At 47.1% G+C, this 23,936-nt stretch overlaps 1 protein-coding gene across 4 annotated transcripts in view; it reads left to right on the top strand.

The window, feature by feature from the left end:
* The window catches only part of OPCML (opioid binding protein/cell adhesion molecule like), a 1,072,271-nt gene that overhangs the window by 1,037,737 nt on the left and 10,598 nt on the right, over positions 1-23,936 (top strand). For 2 of the 4 annotated variants that reach the window (XM_025287321.3, XM_025287322.3), the window contains 2 exons: positions 197-348; positions 16,097-21,452. In XM_025287321.3, the coding sequence (XP_025143106.1) occupies positions 197-348; positions 16,097-16,197 (253 nt within the window). In that variant the 3' untranslated portion in view covers positions 16,198-21,452. Of the gene's footprint in view, positions 1-196; positions 349-16,096; positions 21,453-23,936 lie in introns of those variants that run through there. The other 2 variants (XM_025287319.3, XM_025287318.3) reach the window with 1 other exon arrangement.

Here is a 23,936-nt window from a genome sequence, read left to right on the forward strand (position 1 = left end):
TGTTGGCACCTTCCCTTCCCACCCCTGATGGAGACTATGGTGCTTACGGCTGGAGGGAGAGGCGCTGGGTTAGTTGGAGGGAAGGGCTTCGTGCAGAGGAGAGTTGTGTGTCAGGGGGTGAATCCCCAGCCACTCTTGCCTGCCCCCTCACTCCATGAGTGGAACCAGACCCACAGTACCTCCTCTTCTTTTGCAGGCTGGCCACCGGCCTGGACGGCATGAGGATCGAGAACAAAGGCCACATATCCACGCTGACCTTCTTCAACGTCTCAGAGAAGGATTATGGGAACTATACTTGTGTGGCCACGAACAAGCTTGGGATTACCAATGCCAGCATCACACTGTATGGTGAGTGCAGGAGGCCTGGACGCGGGGCTTGGAGGGGCGGGGGAGGAAGGCGAGATCCTCTGGCCTGTGTCCATCCATACTGCTCCCCCCTCCACCTTAGATGTGAACGCAACCCCACCACCCCGCCTGGTCATTCTCTTAGCCTGTGATGCTGTGGTGTTTACAAGGCAACCGATAGCTCCTGGTCTATCGTGAGGCGAGCTTTCCACCTTACAAAAGGAGTGAACCGAATTCTGAACCACGTTGCACAGTGGTTGCCTTAAACAAGATGGAACCACAGAAGAGTTCAGCTGCAGCACTATCGGTCTGAGGAGTAAATTAGATATAGGGTTAAGATGCCCTACAGGAAGAGTGTATGATTCTAGGGGTTCTAGTTGCAGTTGTAAACCAGGTCAACTCTGCCATCCTAACTGTCATAGTGACTGCATGGCATGTTCTCATTCATCAGAATGAACGGAGAAAGAGGCTGGTCCTCATCGGGCCATCAGCTGGGACATTCCATCCCTTCTCTGAGGGTCTCCCCCTCCTACACGGGGCGAGGGGGCCCCAGAGCCCCGAATGGCCCCTCAGGAGCCTTCATCCCGCCTTCCCTCCATTCTCACACTGCCGTGTCCATCTCCTCGTGCAACATTTCACCCCACCGGCCAGGCCCAGCTTGTTGTGATGGTCCGTGTGCTTATGTGTGTGTTTATTTGCCGAGATTTGGCGAGAAAGGGAACTGTCTGGTAACTAGGAAGGAAAGGTGTTCATTGTTCATATGGACCTCAGACCCTGAACAGCTTTCAGCATTGACATGAACTAAACTTTTTCCACCAACCATCTGAAATGTGTGATCTATGTCTCTTGTTTTCTCTCTGCATTGTGTGTGCATTGTGCTGTGTGTGTCTTAGAAATAAGCCCCTCATCAGCAGTGGCAGGTGGGTACCGCATGTTCCTTCACTCCTCTGCCTGCCTGAATGTCTATGCTTTTGATGTTAAGCCTCGTTCCAAGATAGGCTTGCCTGCTCCTCCTCCCTGACTTTTTCTCCTTACTGGATAGACTTCAGGGGGCTGGTGTACACAGTTTAGGTAACAAACATGTAGAATATGATGGCTTTTGTTGTTTTTGTTTAGTCACTAAGTTGTATCCAACTCTTTGTGACCCCGTGGACTGTGGCCCTCCAGATTCCTCTGTCCATGGGATTTCCCAGGCAAGAATACTAGAGTGGGTTGCCATTTCCTTCTCCAGGGCATCTTCCCAACCCAGGGATTGAACCTGCATCTCCTGGGTTGCAGGTGGATTCTTTACCAGGGAAGCCCATGATGGCTTTTACACACATACATATGAATATCGTTATTCATTTCTGGAGAAGGGATCTCTCCAAAACGATAAACTTCTACTTGATGGCTTTTAACAAGGATGTGTATTCTATTTGTATATAGCACTAGGGGAACCCAGCCCAGACACCAAATGGCTTATCAGATGATTGTCTTCCTGGGGAAGTCATCCTAATGTTGTTTAGCCACTAAGTCATGTCTGACTCCCTGTGACCCCATGGACTAAAGCAGGCCAGGCCTCCCTGTCCCTCAAGATAATCCCTTCAGCCCAAAGCAAAAAGGGCTAATGACTTAATTCTGAAAACTTCATTTTAAGATATGAGTACTTGGGTCATGTTCATAATGATCATCCTCAGTTCAGTTCAGTTCAGTCGCTCAGTCGTGTCCGACTCTTGGCGACCCCATGAATCGCAATCATAAAACCTACCATTTACCAAGTATCAGTTGGTTTCCACTCATCATGCTAGTTTTGTGCAAGATAGGTTATTAGCCTGTTTTAAAGACGGGTAAGAGGAGGACCCCAGAGGCTAAGTGACACTGAGGTATATGTAGCTAGTGAAGAGGTATTGATGAGACCCAGACCAGACCCCTCCTCAGTGCTAGAAGGTTTACCAGAGGACGTGAAACAAGGGCACACACACACACACACACACATACACACACACTCATACGCACACACACATACACACACACACACACACACACACACACACACACACACACTCTCACACTCTCAGGCTGAGGGGAAGCCTCCACACAGCCCTCCTTATCAAGGACCAATCTCAGCCACGGTGACTTGAATCGTCCAGACCAGGAGTCGGCTCTGACCTTCTCCTCTCCCAGCTCTGGGTCTGCCACTTTCACGGCCAGTGGCTCTGCCCACACCTTGGTGTCTGTGATTGTCCATCCCTTGGTCTTGGTAAAGCTGATGAGGTTGGCAAAGGATGAGGTTGGGGTGCTGCCCTGTACTGACCCTGCCGTGACCCTATGAGCTGGTGGGGTTGCCCGTGGGGGTGTGGCTGAGAGGAGGAGCCCAGGACTGACCACTAGAGGCCTGGGTGCTTGTCCCCCTGTGCTGTGAACTCAGGAGAGAGGTGTGTCCCAGCCGAGGACAGCAGCTCATGGAGATGAAAGATATATTCTCCCGCCAGGGCTGCTATAATGAAAGAGCATAGGCTGGGACAGCAGAAATGGATTTTCTCACAGTTCTGGAGGCCAGAAGGCCAAGGTTAGCCAGGAAGACTTGTATTGGCTGTACTGGATGGGGGTGCTCTTCCTGGAGATGCCAGCTTAATTCTCATATGTCCTTTCCCCTGAGCATGGTGGGCTGGGGCATGGAGATGGCCAGAGATGGGGAAGGAGGGCTCCCTGGGGTGTCTTCTTATCATTTGAACACTAATCCTGTCGATTGGGGCCCTACCATTATAACCTTGTGCGAAGTCATTTCAGTTCTGTCTGACTCTTTGCAACCCCATGAACTGCAGCCTGCCAGACTCGTATGTCTTTGGGATTTCCCAAGAACTGGGTTGCCATGCCCGCCTCCAGGGGATCTTCCTGACCCAGGGATCGAACGCACATTTCTTACCTCTCCTCCATTGTCAGACAGATTCTTTACCACAAGCACCACCTGGGAAACCCATTATAACCTCACTTGACCTTAAACACTTCCTTAAAGGCTCTGTCTCCAAACACACATCAGGAGTTAGGGCTCCAACATGTGAGCTTGGGGACACAGTTCAGCTCATGGGAAAGACATAGCTTCATATCCCAGGGCAGCCAGCCACACGAAGCCCAGGTCAGCAGTTAGCCTGTTTGAACTCATTTTCCATTTCCATCTCCCATCTTCTATGTAATCTGAACACATTCTTTTAAAGGACCATTTGAGCATTTACACACCATCTGCTCACACCCCCCAAACCCACACACAGACATGCCGCATCCCCAGGCGTGCATTGGTGTCTGCCCTCAAGGACTGTGAGCTGGGTTTGTGGGGACTCTTTGGGCCCTGAAGTGATGTGTGAATCCATCACAACACACACTCATAACAGACCTTTCACACAAACATCTTTCATATAGTTTCTGCCTACACTTACAGAACACAGGAAAATGAGATGAAAATCTCAAACGAAGGCAGACGACACGGGCTATGGAGGTAGTGGGCTGAGACAGGAAGTGCTTAGGAAAAAGGAGAGACAACCCAGGTAGGCGAGTGATGCTCAGAGATAAATAAGTGGCTGGTGTTGCTGTGGGATGTTTCTTCCTCACTCACCACCAGTTGCTGCCCCTCCAGAAGCCACACAGACAGGACAGGTCACCAGCAGCGTGCCAGCTCAAAGCAGCATTTCAGATTGTCCACTTTGCTCAGCCCCGGGGCCACTGTCAGGACTAGAGGGACAGCAGAAGGTAAAGAACAGACCAACACGGAGATGGATGGGGAAACTGGGTACCAGGCCTGACTCTGGCACACACCGTGATGCCCTCTGTTCCATGGTGCCTGTAAAATGTAAGAACAGAACAAAGCACACTCCAGTTCCTTCTTGCTTTCTAAGTCTCTATTCCGAAAAAAACAAAAGGAAAGTAGGGTCAGAAGTAGATCTCCAAAGCCTGACATCCATAACCTTAGGGATGGCTGCAGCTGTTCTGATTATTGAAAGCAACTTGCTGGAAGTATCCGTAAGCTTCTTGGAGTGGATGAGGCCTCCAAAGGCCACCCAGCCCTGACATCCTAGAGCCTTGCCAGGACCGCATGAAGCCGGGGCAGCTGGGCTCAGTGTGCTGGGCACACCTCTGCCCCTCGAGGAAGCCACTCACTTTCTCGGACTTGCCAGCCCATTCTGCCTCTGCTGGGTCTTGGGCAAGAACCTCTCCTCCCCCGTCCTTAGGGTGCAAGGAGGGAAGATCTGAACTTGATTACCTCCGGCACTGCTGAGATCGTGAGGCACGCAATGAGCCACATGAACGTCTGGATTGGAACTGGCGGGGGAGAGGGACAGGGAAGCAAACAAAGCCGCAAAGGAGGGGATGGTGCAGAGAGGAGAGCAGATTCATCTGTGAAATTGCAGCGACACAAACGAGGAGCTCTGAGTTAAGTACCAGGACTAGGGACCCCTCCTCTGAATCTTTTCCTTGCATAAGAGAATGGCAAAGTATTCCAGTGAAGGTGGCATCTGGGCTCAGGATTTCTTTCCCTCAGGCAAAGTCTCAGTCCCTTGGAGCAGCCTGGAAGACAGTCTACCTCCCCTGCCCCCAGAAGCCATGAGGACAGAATCTCTATTTTCTTTTGCTAATGGCATTCCTCCAGAATAAATATACATGTCAGGCTGGCTCTTCAGACCAGATTTTCTTCAACTAGAGGCAGCCAGACAGCTCTTCTCCTCCTGCACCCTGGCCGGCCTTACCTAGGGCAGCCCCTGGAAAGCTGGCCACAGCCTGCCCCCCACCCCCTCCTCCATAAAGGCTCCCAACAACCTCACCTTCCCCAGGTGGCTCCAGGTGCAACCTGAGGGCTGGACACAGGGATCGAGGACCCAGCCTCTCCTCTCCCTTCACCTCCAGTCCAGACAGTCAGACCTCAGCCTCATGGCCCATTTCCCACCCCGAACACCCAGACTCCCCTTGGCCCCAGATCTCCTGGCCCCAGCCCTCTGCTTCCATCTTCTATGATGCAGTCATGTCACTCTCTTCCTCCCTCTCGGTCTCAGTCTGCATCTAGCCCCTCCACCGTCTGCCCAGGGAAGGCATTACAGCAAGAGGGGCAGGGTCTTCTGTGTCCTCGGGCATCTTTGAAGGGAGCCCTGTCTTTGCCCTCAGACCTCACTTCTGGTGCTTCAGAAATGCAGGTCCGTGGGCCTGGTCCCAGAGCCATTGAATGAAAGTCTCCAAGGACAGCCCTGAAGATATGCTCCGTGCGCAGGTCTCCCTGGGAGGCCGGGGCCCCCAGGAGCCGGCCAGTCTCTGGGCAGCTGTCTGGGAGCTTCCCATCTATGTCCCTAACGCTCTCCTCAGTTCTGAATCATAGGCCACTCTGCCGCCTGAATGTTCTGTCAGGGCTAGCTCCATCTTTCTCTCCTTGGCACCTCCTCCTCCGCCTCAAATGTACACCTTATCTTCACACCCACCCCTCACTACAATATCTGTGGTCATCCTGACCTTTCCATCCCCTCACTCCCTATGCCTGTCAGCCCACAGGTCCAAGAAAGCAGACCCCAGCACCACCCCTCCCACTGCCTCTGCCCACCCCCGTCACTCACCCCGGAGCCGGTGCCATGTCTAGTTGTGAGTTTCTCTTACGATGTGTGGGTCCCTTGTCCTTGGTAATCTCATCAATCTGCCACTTCGGGGCCCAGTGACCTTTCCCAAACTCAGAGTCAACCTGTTCACCCCCTGCTGAAACCTGCCTCCCAGAAAAGCCTGACATCAGCCTTGCTCTGAGATCAACCTCTATCGTGTCGCCACGCTCCCTGCGGCCTTCTCTGCACCCACCACTCTAGACAACCCCCTCTGTTGCCTGGGACCCTGGATCCCAGCACATTCCAGCTTCCGTCCATCAGCAAATGCTTGCTTAGAGCCTAGTATGCAGGAATTAGAGTCAGATTGAAATATGGAGAGGAACACACTTCCCAACCTTGTACAAGAAAGTAAACAGGCATTTACAATAGAATATAGAACATAAGTGCTACATCAGAAGAATGAAGAAGCTACTGGCTAGTAGGTGTTGGCTAGACGTGGCTTTAGACAGCTCAGAACCCTCTGAGGAAGCTATGCCTGGAGCTCAGAGGATCTGAGCCATGTGATGAATTCCTTCCTGCCTCAGATAGAAAGTCCACCATGGAAGGATGCCTTAGCATCAGGTCCTGCACCCAAGTGTGTCTGGCCTTAATCCCCTGCTTCTTTCTAACCAGTAGTACCCAGTCTCTTCCAGTGTGTTGTAGGCTCACAGAGGGAAGCATTTGTCTCTTCTCTGCCTAAGTTACACTTACCTTTGAAGCTTCTCCTTAATTGTACTCCATCTACCAAGCATTTCTGAGTCCCACTGAAGAATTGTACACCCATGGTTTAGATTTTCTTGATAGTTTACCTTTAGGCTTGTATTTGTTGCTACACTGAAGGGTATAGCCCTGAACCTTGTCATAGTTATTGTCCAGTAATTTATTAATCCTGAGTGGATTAATAAATATATCTTCCATTCAACAGGGAGTCCATAACAGCCTCCATAAAGGGTGATAGTGTTCACTAACCAAAGGGAAGACAAATACTCTAACGGTCTCATAGTTTCCCCCCACCACCCCACAAGGAGGCCAAATCAACACATTGCTCTCACACTATCCCTTGCATTCCAGCCCCACCATATGTCCCAGTTCTAATTTGAAATTTAGGGTCCCCTCCAACTGGGTCTTCCTTGTAAGGGAGGCAACGTAAGGGAATGTAAGGCAGTATAAGGGAGACATCCTGACAGACTGTTGAAGAAGGTGCTCATCAAGGGGTTTCTTCTTGCAGAGACGTCCATGCTTGTCCATTTCCTGCTGATAGCACGTATGATTTTTATTTTCCAAATCCACTATTTAAATCCAGGTGGGAGGGAATGAGTCAGAGAGAAACGCCAATGCTTCTGGCTGGTAGCAGCAGCAGCATCATTTGTATTTTCCCCAACCTGCAAAATGTCAACATATTAGGGAAAAAATATGCAGACATTTCACATTTCATTCCTGATGAGGCTCCTTGTCACTCCCTCGCACCCTGCTCCCCTCTGTCTGAATCACTGACATCTGGCCGTCAGCCAGAGCATTTAGGCTTTAACACAGAGTGCCTGGCTATGCTGATGTCAGCACATGCTGGAGCTTCTGGTTCGGCACAGACCAGAGCCTTGCCTCTTTCAGGGCTGTGATGAGCTGATGGGTCTGAATTAACTTCTGCTATGAACTTCCTAGGCCTTAGGCTTTGTGGGAGTGGCTGCCATTTTCACCTCTTTATCCCCACGCCTTCCCAGAGCATGAAGCCTGGTTCATCTTCCTTGCCGAACAATACCACGCCCTGTTTCTGCTGTAATTAAAGACAATGGAGGAACAGCTCCCTTTGATAGCAAGGATCAGCCAGCCCTGCTAAAAAGAGGTTTACGTTTCCCCAACAAGAGTAACACATGCATCGTCTAATTAGATTTCCTCGCTCCTCTTTTAATCACCAAGAACATCATTATCCTTTTGGTTCCTCATTAGGAAGGTCACATAGTTCACACTCATAAAACTCATCTAAATTTCAGAACAAAAGTGTATCTTCTTAGATTTCAGATGCTTCCTTGATCTCACTGTGGTATTACCATGTTCAATCTTCCCATGTTTTTTTGTTTTTGTTTTTTTTTCCTCTTATTATGATGACCATACTGCTGCTGCTGCTGCTAAGTCGCTTCAGTCGTGTCCGACTCTTAGCGACCCCATGGACTGCAGCCTACCGGGCTCGTCCGTCCATGGGATTTTCCAGGCAAGAGTACTGGAGTGGGGTGCCATTGCCTTCTCCAGATGATCATACTACCACCTGCTATTTTAGTAGGATTACAGCCACAACTTGCTATCGAATTTCTTGCTGAAGAACTGTGCCCAGTTTTCATTGCAATCACAGGAAGAAAAAGGAGGCCATTTCAATACCTTTCTCACTTATAATGGACCCTCCAGTTTTTCTCTTTATTTATATGAAAGTATGACAATGCATTTACACGAGACCTGGAGAATATAGAACAAAGTACACATAGTTCCACTGTATATTACAGTTTTTTAAGTAAATAAGGCTTTTAGTTGGAGTTTCAATATCAAACTCTTGAAAATTCATTAATGAATATACATAGAAGTAGAAGGATATAGTAGACCTGAAGAGCACTGTGAAACAATTCAACATAATTAAGATTTATATAATTTTCACATAACAGTAGGATACAAATTCTATTCAAGTTCCCATAGACTATAAACCAGGAGACACTGGAACATATCCAGGGACATTAAACAAGGTGTAAAAATTTCATGGTCTAAACGTATTGAAATCATACAGAGTCTGTTCTCTTATCCCTGTAGAATTATGCTAGAAATCAATATCAAAAGACATTTGAAAATAACCCATGTGTTTTCAAGAGAAATGTGGCATTTACCAAGAGAGATCTTTGACTTAGCCATTGAAAACCTCAATAAAGTTAGGAGACTGAAAAAACAAAGTGGATGATTGCATAGAAGAAAGCATTTAAATGAGAAATTAATATCAAAATAAGAAATTGATATCAAAGCTACTTTAAAAAAACGTATCTGGGCCCTTCAATTTTTAAGCTTCAAAATCTTTTGCACGGCAGGATCTCATCCATAAGCTTATGTAGTTTGCTGGGAGCTTTGTGCTGAGTTTGGTTACTTTGATTTTCAACCCCTGTTCCTCCAGAGTATGATCAGCCTGCCCTTGAGGTCAGCCACTCTTGTTTTCCAGAGAACTGGGTTTGCAGGTTAATTCTATGCTAAGTCCTCGACCAAATTTGCTTTTTAAAAATCTATAAGATATAGTATATTTAATTCAACAAAGTAAGTAGCCTCTCCAAGTCAACTTTATTTTATTCATTTGTTTGTTTGCCTCTTTATTTACTTGTCTTACCACTGCTGGGCCTCACACATGGCCATAAAAACCTTACCTCCAGTGCAGACCACACGGACAGAATGATTGACCTTTCTGATGTTTATCATTTCTGGAATTTATCTCTTGATCATTTCTGTCTCTTTCTCTCTTCTGTATGACGAGGATTAGCTCATTTTTCCAGAGAAGGCAATGGCACCCCACTCCAGTACTCTTGCTTGGAAAATCCCATGGATGGAGGAGCCTGGTTGGCTGCAGTCCATGGGATCGCGAAGAGTCGAACACGACTGAGTGACTTCACTTTGACTTTTCACTTTCATGCATTGGAGAAGGAAATGGCAACCCACTCCAGTGTTCTTGCCTGGAGAATCCCAGGGACGGGGGAGCCTGGTGGGCTGCCGTCTATGGGGTCACACAGAGTCGGACCCAACTGAAGTGACTTAGCAGCAGCAGCAGCTCATTTTTGTCTGCATATGTCCCCAAGGTATTTAGTTGTCATTGTTATGTCGTTCATGGTTGATTTTGTGGCTTTGTGTCTTTGTGTGAGCATTTATGGAGAAGGCAATGGCAACCCACTCCAGTACTCTTGCCTGGAAAATCCCATGGATGGAGAAGCCTGGTAGCCTGCAGTCCATGGGGTTGCTAAGAGTCGGACACGACTGAGCAAATTCACTTTCACTTTTCACTTTCATGCATTGGAGAAGGAAATGGCAACCCATTCCAGTGTTCTTGCCTGGAGAATCCCAGGGATGGGGGAGCCTGGTGGGCTGCCATCTATGGGGTCGCACAGAGTTGGACCCGACTGAAGAGACTTAGCAGCAGCAGCAGCAGCAGCAGTGAGCGTTTATTTTCAAAGGTGCTCAACAGCAGGAATGAAGGAAGCAATACATTTTTAGCGATGAGGAGGGTGAAATGAGGAGAAAGGACATAGTAACATGTTCTCACTTTTAGTTTATCCCTGAAAAAATATGTAATTAAGTCTGATGTTTATAAGAGTCATTCTGTTGGACTGAGTCATTGTTAAGGGTAAATAAGGATTTCTTGAATGTGGGGATTTCCCAGATAGAGCTGGGCTTCTAATTATACCTCTTCAGAGTAAGTGGCCTTCCCTGAGAAGCCTTTACCTGTGGTTGGAGTCACCTCTGGTCTTGTCAGGAGAGACCAGTCACGTGCTTGCTAAGCCAGAGTCACTTTTGCTTGGCAATTAACTTTTAATCCAGTGTACACAGGGCGTCTTTATTTAAAGCATGAGCCCCACCAAAGGTGCTACTTTAGAAACTAGCTGCTATGGCCCTAGTTCTGATTAACCCAGTAGTTATTCATCCTTTACTTAGTCTCAGTGATTTTATATGTCATCTGAACTCATCCTCAGAGCATCCTTGCACAGATGAGAGAAGCACCTCCCCACAGAGTTTATACATGAAAATCACTGCTTCAGAGATGTTAACCATCTCGTCCAAGTCATTGTGCTACTTCCTGCTAGAGAGCGTGCACATGGGAGCTCAGTTTGGTGCTCTGTGGTGACCTGAAGGGGTGGAAGGGGGTGTGGGTGGAAGGTCCAGGAGGGAGGGGATATATGTTAACTTATAGCTGATTTATTTCATTGTACAGCAGAAATTAACACAACATTGCAGAGCAATTATATTCCAATTTTTTTTTAATTTAAAAACAAAAGTTATCCTGCTAGTAAATAGCAGAGCAAGAATTCAATTTCAGTTCTCCCTGACTCCTAAATTTAGTCCTCTTAGACTATCCAAAAGGCAAGGCGTTCCTGAGATGAAAGGGAGGTTGGGCTGTTTTGTTTCAAAGGGCATTCTTCTCAGAATCTGTGAGGATTAAAACATGTTTGTTTATTGATTTAGGTGAAGGCAGAGGAGTTGTACATCCGAATGGAGAATAGGGAGTCTTCCCTGGCAGATCCACTGCAGGCGTCATGAGTTCAATCCCTGGTCAGAGAACTAAGATCCCACTTCTCACACACACACAAACCACACATTAACAACAACCAAAAACTAGAGGGGGCTAGGCTGTGTGGAGAAGGCAATGGCAACCCACTCCAGTGTTCTTGCCTGGAGAATCCCAGGGACAGGGGAGCCTGGTGGGCTGCCGTCTATGGGGTCGCACAGAGTCAGACACGACTGAAGCAACTTAGCAGCAGCAGCAGCAGCAGCAGGCTGTGTGCAGGCAGAGGCTGTGCCTCTCCTTCTCTTTGGAAGCTGGCACATGACATCAACAGCACCCAGTTCTTGGGTGGATGACGTGGCTTCTGAGGCCAGCGTGGGGTCTGTTTCTCCTCAGACTTGCCACAGAACGTGGCTTTGGCCTTCTCTCATCACCCTGCTCAGTGCCCCACACCTCCTAGGTCCTCCCAGCCAGTGACCTCTGTCACCCGTCTCATGTCTTCACTCTCACCTCCCAAAACCCAGCTCAGCATCAATGCATTTGGAAAAGATCTACTAAATAAGCTAACCTTAGCCTCAACTAGGGGCTTCCCTGGTGGCTCAGTGATAAAGAACCAGCCTGCAATGCAGGAGCTTCAGGAGACACAGGTTCAATGCCTGGGTTGGGAAGATCCCCTGAAGGAGGAAATGGCAACCCATTCCAGGATTGTTGCCTGGAGAATCCCAAGGACAGAGGACCCTGGTGGGCTACAGTTCCTGGGGTCACAGACTTAGACACGATTAAAACAACTGAGCACGCACGGCCACAACTCGGCCGTGGAAGGGAGGGGGTGTGGACCCACGACAGCGGTCCTTCCCATGATCACGTGTCTGCTTCCTGCCAGATGCCATCCTGACCCCTCCATTTCTTTGTCTGAAAACTGCATTATGAGCCCTGTTTTCAAGAAGCAACTTAAAGCACTCTGAGATCACAGAGCTGGCAAGCCACAGAGTCAGGATTTAAACCCAATTCGGTCTGAAGCCAAGTCCCAACCATTAGTCACACTTTTCTAGGGACCAGTGACTTTGACCCCAAAAGGTTTAGGGCTGCAGGGACAAAGCAGTGAGGCCAAGGTAGGGAAGAGGCATAGAAGTAATCAAGGGGGGCATGCCAATTTGCTGAACAGCACCCATCCACCACTGCGTCTGTATTAAAGCATAAAGAAGCACTTACATAATCAGGTCAGTGACCTTCAGATACAGAAAACCTGCAGGAGAGAGGGTGGGACAAATTGAGACTAGCATTGAAACATATACAGTATCTTATGTAAAATAGATATCTAATGGGAAGTTGCTGTAAAGCAGAGGGAGCCCAGCCCAGTGCTCTGTGATGACCTAGAGGGGCGGGATGGTGGGTAAAGGGAGGCTCAAGAGGTAGGGAATATATGTTTACTTATGGCTGATTCACGTTTTTGTACAGCAGAAACCAACACAGTATTATAAAGTAATTATCCTCCAATTTTTAAGAAAAACCTATGGGAGATACCCAACCCAGATTCTCCCCACTCCCTCATTTCCAATAGAATCAGGGTTACTTTGAAGCTTCACTAATGAATCCATTCTCTGCTAAAGGCCTCTGTCCTACATTCCGCCAACCTGCAGTGTGGTACATGCACATGGGCTCCTCTCTCAGCTTTGAACAAAGCCCAGGAGGTTTCCTGTGGCTCCTCACTGCACTGGCATTTGTCCCAACTGCCAAATCTCAAATGTGTCCAGGACCCATAGGAAGAAAGCAAGGCTAGTTTAATCTCTAACCTAGTAGGTTTGGTGAACTCCTTGGCCAGAGCAGCTTGGCCCTTTCTCATACACGGATGGACCATAGACACTTCTAAATTGCCATGTGGTCTGATGCTTAGTACAGGGCTTATCACACTCACTAAAGAATACAACTCCCTGCAGCAGCTTAGAGAATGAGGCCAAAATAGGGAACGTTAGAGTCTAGGAACATTTGGTGCCCTTTTGCTGTCTCAGGAGATGGCACGCTGGCACGCAGAAAGCTGCATGGTGGTGGTCTTGTACCTACTGTAAAAGGCCTTCTGGCTGCCCTCCGACCCAGATACATAGTGTCCAGCCATTCTGTAACTCCAGACGCTAAGGGAGAAAAGCTCAGAGATTACTCTTCCCAGTCTTCTCTCACTCTGCTGGTGGAAGGACCGTGGCCACAGAGGGGCTATCCCTCAGGGAGGAATCTCTCTCATAGGTTTTCTGTATGCTAAAACCACTCACCTGGTTATGCAAATACTTTTCTATGCTTTAAGACAGAAGAAGTTGTGGGTTGCAGCTGTTTAGTGGATTGGTGTGGTCCCATGATTACTTCTGGAGGAAGGCATGGCAACCCATCCCGGTATTCTTGCCTGGAGAATCCCATGGACAGACGGAGCCTGGCAGGCTTCAGCCCATAGAGTTTCAAAGAGTGGGACACGACTGAAGCGACTTAGCACACACGCACGCATGATTACTTCCCAGTTTCTGGAAAAATTGAGCCAATTCAGAGGCCATCAAGGCATGATGCCACAGTCTCTGAAAAATATGCATAACGGACAATTTCCCACAGAGAAGAGGCGGAGCTGTGGTCACCAAGGGCACCAGCCCTGTAGACAGAGTGACTCAGTTCCAATCCAGCTCTGGGTGTATCGTCTTGTGTGGCCATTGGCAGGGCGCTTAACTATGCAGCTCATCGGCTCCCCATCCAAAATGTGGGCATGCCATAGGGTTTCCTGAAGATAAAATGGGTTAATGGAGGTTCGGCATTTAGAGTCACAACTTGGCACAGAGAGAGCACCATATATTATTAGTATGCCTTATGGCCGTTCCCCCAAGCGGGCTGAGCAGGCTCGATGCCTGCTGGGGTTCTACTCCTTGGAGAACTCGGCTGGCGTGAACAGTGGCTGCACCCTTGCCTGCCTGATCAGCATGAACACCTTACTGCCATTGCCACCTGCTATCCTGATGACTCTTTATTCTTTCCCACACTTTAATGCACTGGCTTCATTAATACATCTCCTCTCCTGTTTATTTTATCTACATCCAACCTTACGTTGGTAGTGTGACATCCTCCCAAAATGCTAAGCCCGCTGGTAGAACTTGGAATAAAGTGATTCCTACAGTAAAGACCCCTGTCTATCTAGCATGGAGCCCACTCAACTCTTTCTTAAGTTGACATCAGTGTAATAAATTAGCAAAACACATGCACACATATATATAAAAAACTAGTTATTACACATCATATATAGACTTTATATTTTAAATATTCTTTAAAGAATCATATGGTTCTGCATCATCCATTTCCTTTTAAACTACCTTGAAAATCTCAATCGCTCATATTTTGCAGAAGACAATATAGAGAATTACCTTGGGCTTCAAACTGGGCCTTTTCCAACTCAGTGCATTCTCTAGGCCGGTACAATCCCTTAGGATATATACCTCAATTAATGGGGACCTCAGAGTCAGGCCACTTTATAAACGTTCATGAAGCCGTTATGGGGACCGCAGCAATGGGCTAAGGCGTGGACTCTGTCCTGTTCTGTGAATACTCTATAACCAAAGTACATAAAACCCTGAGCAGGACTCTCAAGCTCTCAAGTAAATATGAATTCTTAGTAAATAAGAGAATTGTGTTATGCATTGGAGAAATAGAAGGTATCCTGCTGAGAACCCTGGGGTGGGAACAGGTAGATGCTGGTTGCTGAAGCGAGAGACACATATGTCCCCTGGCTAAAGGTCAGCATCAACTGTCGGCCCAACGAGGCCTGGGTCCAAGCCATGACACTGACCAGGAAGCTGTGGGACCTGGGTGCTGTCAGAGGAGACCCGACTCCACCAACCCTTTTGTTGGGAGTGAAGTTCATTTCCAAGGAGCCACATTACCACTAAAGGTGGCAGTGATGCCCTGCCTGTCTTCTCACTGCTCCTGCCCTTTGTCACTGGCCCTGCAGGTTGCCTCTTGAGGACTTTTAAACCTTTGATTAAGATGTAGCTTTGTTTACCCTGGAATCTCTCTGTTCACTGGCCACTGCTCTTGCTTATGACCCTAGATTCTTATGCTGCCCAGCAAAGGTGATGGACGGGTATGGAGGCAGGGCAGGACACTTATCCTTCCGCCCTGGGTCCTCAGGATAGGCAAGGACAACCCCAGTGCACTCAGCCTGTCTTCTGGAGGAGGATGTAGATAAAGGGAAAGGAACAGCATTTGTCAGTCCGTGCTCTCATCTCATGTGGAATATGAGGGATTCAGGGGGACTGTGACAAAGTCCCAGAGAGAGGGAAGAGGAAAGAAGGACACTCAAGGGAAAGCCCACCAGGCAGAGGACAGTGGCTGCTAGGTCTGAGAAGGCGGGGTCCTCTCGGTACCCCATAGTGATGCGGGGTTGACTGCTGGCTTAAATGCCACCATAGTCTTTAAAATGATGGGGTGTAGTTATTCATCTTCCCCAGCTGCTCCACAACATCCCAGTCACACCAGATGAAGAGTCGGCCACAGCAACACCTAGACTCCTGGGTCTCACGAAAGCCTCCCTCCCTCTCCCTCTCCCTCTCCCTCCTCCCGCCTCTCCCCTCCATCCTGACTCTCCTCTCCCCGTTCCTCTGCTTCCCCTCCCACCCCTGTCTGTCCTGCACACCACCTCCAAGGGCCTGCCCTGGCCTGTCAGCCGGCAGGTCTAACCCTGCCTTCCCTATACCTCCTTGTGGGTGCTTTAACCCCGGTGTCTGAGAGCAGGTTGCAGGGTCCAGGCGTCCCAGACAGGAGCCCCTTTGAGTCTCTCTGTTTATGGGCACATGGAAGGGTCAGGGGCCGGGTGGAGAAGCATGTCTGCGCACTGCTTGGAGGGGCTGAGGAAGCTGCCCTCTGGGCGCGTGCTGATGCTAACAAGCCTGTCTCTCTTTCCCCTACACAGGGCCTGGAGCCGTCATTGATGGTGTAAACTCGGCCTCTAGAGCGCTCGCTTGCCTCTGGCTATCAGGGACCCTCTTTGCCCACTTCTTCATCAAGTTTTGATAAGAAACCATAGGTCTTCTGAGCAACGCCTGCTTCTCCATATCACAGACTTTACCTGCACTGCGGAGGGCCAAACAGTTTGGGCTTCTTTCTGTTTCTGTTCTTCTTCTCAGTATTTTTTTTTTTTTTTTGGACTCTTTTCTTTGTTGATTTGATTTTTCTTTCTAGTTTGAACGAGTGGGGTTTGGGGGAGGGGTGGGCAGGGTTCTACCACATTTAGGATAATCACTCATAGGTGGTGTGTCCAAAACTGGAACCCATTCTCCACCCTTCCCTTCCCTTCCCACTGCTCCCCCCGGCATCGTCACCACCAACCAACCTCCCTCCCACACCAAACCATAAGTTCCATTTGGGCAAAAAACGTGCCTCGTGATAAACACCCTGAAGACACAACTTGACTTATAATGTAGTGCACAGCAAGAATTATATCCAAGTGTCCTATTACTGTGTCTTTTAAGCTGTGGACCATTTTCCTGACTATAATGTACAGATCCCTCTCTCCATGTTTATTATGATCTAATTACATGAGGGTTCACATCCTTTCTTTCTGGGAAGTTCTCTCTCTCTTCCTGTCTCTCTCTCTGACTCTCTGTCTCTGTCTCTGTCTCTCTCTCTCTCTCTACATATATATGAAACATTGCCATCCTTCCTAGCCATTCTGCCCTATTTGCTTTCTCTACCAGCTATAAGGATTCGAAGTTTGGGGGTAGGCATACAACACAAACCTGAACGTTGAGAAGTCATGTAACCGAAAATGGGGGGAAGAATCTTGAGGAGAGTATTTCTGTCTGAAAAAATACTATCCAGTTCTTAAAAAATGATCCATAGGTGGCTGATTATTTAGGGTTTATCAAGCTCACTATCAAAGTAATACACCGTTACCCATCTACTCAATCGTCTGATTGATCACTCCATCCAATTATCTCCCCACCCATTTTCCTCTCTGGCAATCTACTTCCTTTATATATCAATCCATCCATGTAATTATCCAACACATTTTTCTATTTTGTTCCCCACTACTCACTGTCACTCCATCACTGTATTCACCTCTAGTCATAGTGTGTCTGTTCCCCTGGATTCATGTCTCCCCTACCTTCTGCAGACATTGGCATCTTCAGAATTAACCATCAGCTTCTCATGTGAAAGCCAATGATCTCATGGGCTGACAACATAGAAAAGCAGTATGTCATGGGCTGTCTGGAATGTGCCCGCCCATCTATCCCAAGTAGGTGCTGGTAACAGATGGACCAAAGTAGCAAGTGAAGGATCAGTCAGTCACTCTTCCCAGAAGAGACTGTGTTTCCAGAAACAGCTTCTTGGGAAGCAGATCGGCCTTGGCAAAACCTTGATGAGCATCGTGTTTTATCTTTCTCACTTGAAGGACCAAGGTGCCAATCTTCATGCGTCTCTCAGGCTTTCAAGAAAGTGCATGTCAGGAATCTATGAGACTGTCCTTAACAGAAAGAGAAAAACACACTTACGTCTCTTCGATGTGAAGACAGCCGTCCATCTGAGTGGGGTGACTTCTGCTGTTGTCCCCTTTCTGCTCCAGTTTTGGTTTCATCTGTTTGAAAACTATCCAGTAAAGAGCCGATAGAAGCCAATTACACGGCGGGTGTGTTGACAACTCTGGTATTTGTTTCTGGAAGCTCTTCTGAGCTGAGGGCACTTGAGCAAACTGACTTAATTTCCAAGCTCTTGATTAACACAACACTGCAAACAGACGAAGAGAGTAACATGCATCTTCCTTGGATACCGGCTGCTTCTCCAGGAACTTTGGGGGATAATGCCCTCAGCTCTCCATGATCAGAGCAGATCTTTCCAGAACACAAAAAAGAGCTGACCCTATCCTTCTGCTTTATCTCCCGGGACAAGAAGGACTCAGCCAGAGAGTCACTGGGATGCAGAAGAATGGCATCAGAAACCTGCAGGGCTGTGCCCTTGACCTGTGCTGCAGGAAATGACCTGCTGAGAATGAGGAGAGCCAGCAATGACTGGATCAAAGACCCGGGCCCAACGGAACACTCTTTAGCTCCACGATCTAAAGCATGAGAAATATCAGCTCCAGAGTTCCCTTCCCACCATGCTTCATGGGTCTTCTTCCTCTGAAATGTGGCCTCTTTGTTTTTCTCTGTTATGAACATGATGAACACAGTGGAGAAACACGCACGTGTGCACGTGCATGCGTGGGTTGTCTTGGCATATGAAAAGCTCGGCACTTTCATAGAGTTAGAGCTGGTGTGAGTGAAATTAATATTACACTTGCCAGCTGTAAACAGACATCTGCATTTCCCAGGGAGCTGCCAGGAGCCAGATTTGCAGAACATGAATGATGTGCCAAAAGCAGTATGTGGATTCCAAGTTCCAGGGACAATCGTGAGCAGGCGCAGAGTCAGAATTAAAGGTCGGACATCAGTGTTTCAGACCTGTCACCATGCTGAGCACCTGCAGCCAGGCTGGTGTCAGACACCGAATGAGCGTGTAACGTGTCACATCGAGTGTTCTGCTTATAACACGCTTGCTCCTTAGGAGTAGAAGTGTGGACGCTGTGGGGACCGGATGGTCTTGGAGAACAGGGTGCTTGAAATGGACGAGCTGGGCATGTTCTTTCCTCCGAGACTTGATCAAAAGGAAGGCATCCATCCTTCTTCAGCCAGGAGAATCCCTGAACCTTCCAAACGCAAAGAGCCTGGGTTCAGAGCCACTACAGAACTCCATGTTGCCTCTTACAGCAGATACCAGGAAGCATGTCTGGGAGTTACAGACTCCAGCCCTGTTCCAGAGGGAAAGGGTGCTAATGTCACTCCCCACCTGTCTGGGCTAAAGACAATAAAACAAGCAAGACCCAAGGAAACGGGGCAGTGGGACAGAAAACCCTTCTGCACAACATACACAGTCCAGATTCTGTGTTGTCTAGGTTCCTTTGGTGGGGATGGCTCCACAGGATGGGAGCTGTTACCCACCTCCTCGGAGCATATGGAGTAGCAAATGCCCTAAAGACAACGTCCATGTCCTCTTTACATATGGAGGACAGATGGATCAGGCCTGCTGGAGAGAGATTCTTTTTCAAGGTGCCAATGGTGGGGTAGGGCTTGGGGTAGAGGAGGAAAAAAATAACTATCGAGTCTTTGAGAACCTGCAGCTTTTCGCGGGTTCTGCACGTGAGAAGGAAACCCATAAGGCTTATCAAGAAATCAGGTGAGAGGAACTTGACAATGTATAATAGGCACTCTGAAACCCTGCCTCTCTCCAAAATATGTATTTCCACCAAAGGGAAGCCAGTGCAGTGCTAGCGTTGAGGTCCTGGCCAAGCTGTTTTTTTCAGTAGTTTCATGTCAAGTGCCTGATACAGTCTTCTGCAAGTTGAAGCAAGTGCGTTTAGTTTTTTTGTTTGTTTGTTTCATCTGCGGGAAGGAGGCCATCCACGCAAGTGGTGGTTAAAACATGCTCCTGTTTTATGCAGAGAAATTATGCTTAGTTGTGTTCAACTGAACAGAAGGAAAGGTGAGGTTTTGTATCAGAAAGAGGACCGGAGCTCTTTCCTCTGAAACCCATGCCTCAAGGTAGAAATGCATTTCATAGGTTGCACTGTTCGTTCTCAAAACCTGGGTGGGAGGTACACTGTGGGACTTGGGGAAAGTCCAGAGCGAGGTTGAGTTCAAGGATCTGTTCCTGAATCAATCCAGCAACTTGCTGTCTACGTGGAGGAGTCATCAAGCTCTAATTCTGCTGGGAAAATGCTCGGGAGAAGAGTAGAGAACCTTGAGGTGGGCAGTCATCTCCAGGTGAGCTCGTCAACCGCATAGCATCAGGAGTGGCTGGAGACTGCTGTGTACCTCCAGTGCCAAGGGAAGGTTTCTCCTCCCTGTTAGGGTATGGATGTCATCAGCAGGATGGAGGAGTGGGGTGAGGGATGGGGCCATGTCACCTTTCCCAATTTGACCCTGAGTCCTCACCAGAGAAAAACTGGCTTTGTGATACCTGGAACCAGCCCTCCTTCCCCCCACCAAAAAACCCCAAACAATTGAAAAAAATTTTTAATATCTTTGGAATTAGAGGAAGTAGAGGAAGTGATATAGAATGTTTCCCATTGGCAATATTCATTTTTTTCTCTTTTTCTCCAAAAATGAGGATCATTCACATTCGTTTTGCATGAGCCCTATTCCTAGAAACTTACACCCGATTGCCTGACCTCCTACTCGCCCAAGCTTCCCTGTCTTTTTATTTTAAGACGAGTAAGTTGGAGCAATTTCAGGAAAACTTCACAGGTGTGTAGCTATGAAGGCAACGTTCTCAGAAAGACACCATGTGATGAGAACTCCTAATGATCACTAACACCCAACAAATAAAAATGCTGGTCTCATTTCCCTCATTTCTTGAGAGAAGAGAAGTAAATGAAAGAAGGAAGAGATAGATATGCAATTAAAAGACGCAGCGAGAAGATAGAGCTGAACCAAGCAATTTAGCCTTCAGGTGCAGAACACCGGCGGTCCACAGAGCTGTGGAGTGGACTCAATTAGACACAATTGTCTTCAGCCTGCAAGTAGCCAGTGAAGTCTAATTTCCCGTGTTTTAAAAGACATTCCATTTTGTTTCTTTCCACGGTGTCCTTTTAAAGCACAGGGTTGTTTTTGTTGTTCCATGATGCTGAGTGCGGAAAGAAAGATGATGAACCCTCTACTCTTTTTTGGGGGGGGCCACATTCTACACTATTGGCCAATTTAAAATGATATCAATCATAGCAATGATAAGTAATCCTAGCTGCCTTTCTGTTAGTTAAAGGGAGCATTTTTAATCATTCAGAATCTTTTGTGACATGTAAAGTGCAATTGTGAGGAACGTGTGGGTGTATGAAAATGTATCTGTCAAGTTCAGAGTCCTCTAGATTAAAAAAAACTTATGAATTATCAATGGTGCCGCCCTAGCTGTGTCAGACAAGGGGTGTGCCCGTTTTCACAATTATCCTGAAAACAGATCTGTGTTCAAATGCTTTAAAATTTTATCACATGATACAAGAATATAACTTTGTCAGCCTTCTAGAGGTTTTTTTTTCCCCTCCCCTTCTATTTTCTTTCTTAATTTTTTCCTTCAAAAATCAATGAAGACTTGATTTCTGTCAATAATTGTATTAAGGGTGAAAATACTACCTGAATTTTGTGCATGTTACATTGTAGTTGTAACCTTTTCTAATTCAGGATGAACACGAGATGGTTGTGATTGTGCAGTGTATCAATAAAGTTCAAAGTAATTTGTAACTTTTGGGGGGCTGTTTATTAGGACACCACATTGAGTATCTAGGAATGGGGAAAATCTAAGCAGGATATGCTTTTCCCGTGTTTGTGTGTGTGTGTGTGTGTGTGTGTGTGTGTGTGTGTGTGTGTGTTAGGCTTTGGGAAGGAGATGCAATCAGAAAACTGAGTGCCCTCTCTCTCTCTCTTTCCCTCTCTTTCATGCATATATACACCCACATGCACACAGAATATGATGATAAGCAATTTCATGTTACAATTGTGTGTCATATCTATGCCATTTACAAATCATACAAAATGCAAACAATATAAAATGCAGCTGCAGCGTCGAAGTCTAATTTATTGGCTTAGGCTACAATGAAATCGGAAGAGAAGTTTCAGAAAATGAATGACCAGGTATGATTCGGTTTGAGTACTCCCTAACAGTTCCTGCAAGAGTAAGTATGAGGAAATATGGTGACTGTGGAGTGCACTTACTCTTTTTTTTTAATTAATTTTTATTGGAGTATAGTTGCTTTACAGTGTTGTATTAGCTTCTGCTGTACAGCAAAGAGAATCAGCTATACGTATACATATATATACTCTTTTTTGGATTTCCTTCAAAACACATTTATTCTTAAAAGTACCTTGGAGATACTGTTGGTTTACTGTAGCATCCACAGGGTAATGGATGAGGAAGAGACCTGGAGAGCAAGTCCGTTCCTCCAACTGTCTTTTCTAAAACATCTTTCTCTTTCAATAAATCTCCCCCTATCTTGTCACATATCCATCTGCTCTTCCAAAGGAATGGGTATTAACCTCTTTCTTGCAACTTAGCTTCCCACCTGCCATTTCTGTATCAACAAACCCTTCCAAGCTCTGCTGTTGACCAAATGTGTGATCTTGGACTTGATATTTTGCTGTATACATCTTGCTTTATATGTCTTTATTTCCCAGCCGCACCATCAGTAAATTTACCCCCCTCAGTGTGTTCTATCAAAGTTGCCTGCAAAATTTTTGTGTCTCTTTCAACCGTTGGATTCCTCAAGATTGACCCCTAATAAAGTGCAGGTCAGTGGTCAGTAAGGATGTGATCATGCAGCAGGAAGTGGCGGAAGATTCTTCTTTTGATTTTACAGAATCTCTGCCAAGCCTGGTCAAGTCTGGAAGCTGGAATGATGAGGCTTGTTTCTCATGGCTTCCTGGACAGACAAGAGCTAATCCCTGGCTTTCAAGACTCTTTGTTCCCCACAGGGGATGGAACACAGATAACTTGATGGACTAGATCATGTTCTTTGTAAATTAAACCACCAAGGACATGGTGGGCACCAAGTGATGGAGAGTTTCCAATTTTCTCAGACTCATTGTAAAATCATGACTTGTCGAAGAAACAGATTTCCAGTTCTGACGTCTTAATGCCTTGAGTGCTCCCGCTCACCCTCTCCTTTTGCTTCTTCCTTTTAATCACCATCTTCCCACCCATGTCTGACCCCCTCCTGCTCCTGCTCATCCTACAACATTTACCCATCCATCTGCTCGCCTGCTGGCACAGACATTTATCGGTCTTTCACTTCATCCGGCCACTCAGCGCCATCAATCATTGACGTACCAATTTATTTCTCCATCAGCTAACCACTCACCTATTCATTCACACATTACTTCTCCATTTATCTAACCCTTATTCCCTCTATTCAGTCATGCACCTCCCTAATATGACTGTCCCCCATCTATTTATTTAAACAGTCCAGCCATTCTTCACTTGTCAATCTAGCCAGTAAGCATCCTCCAACTAGCCTTTGGCAGATATTCCTATTTACCAACCCACTTCCAGGTAATGGCAATCTTTGCTGTTATCTTTCCATTCTGAGCAGGATGCTTTATCTGCTTATTCTTAAACATAGCAGCTAAACAATAGGATGCATTTTTTATTATCTTCTCCCACAATGCACCCTATTAAAAGCATAAACACATAAAGAAGTGCTTTAGAACAGCAGACTCCAAACTTTTTGGCACCAGGGGCCCATTTCATAGAAGACAGTTTTTCCAGGGATTAGGGTTAGGGTGGGGGTGATTGATGATGGTTTCAGGATGATTCAAGTGTATTTGATTTAGTTTGCACTTTATTTCTTGTATTACTACATCAGCTCCACCTCAGATTATCAGACTTTAGATTCCTGAGGGCAAGGACCCTTGCTTTTGGATATTTATTAAGGGCATCATATTTCCTTCCATCTGGATGTATGACAGTCAGCAGAGGGTGGAGAACTGGGGCTTCAGTGGAAACACCCAGAGGAACAGATGTCTATATTTAACTTTCTGACACTATGAAGGTAATCAAGCCATGAAGATAAGAAATGACAAAGGAAATAGGAGAGACCTCAACCGACAACTGTTCCTTCTCTTTGGTTTGCTTTTCTGTTGAATAAGTCACCTACTTTGGTGAAGACTAGGGTGTTGGACTGATTGGCATCAAATCCTATCATCAGTTTTGAAAGCCAGCACCCTCAGGCT

This window comes from Bubalus bubalis, chromosome 5 (assembly GCF_019923935.1).
Source record: "Bubalus bubalis isolate 160015118507 breed Murrah chromosome 5, NDDB_SH_1, whole genome shotgun sequence".
Taxonomy (NCBI): domain Eukaryota; kingdom Metazoa; phylum Chordata; class Mammalia; order Artiodactyla; family Bovidae; genus Bubalus; species Bubalus bubalis.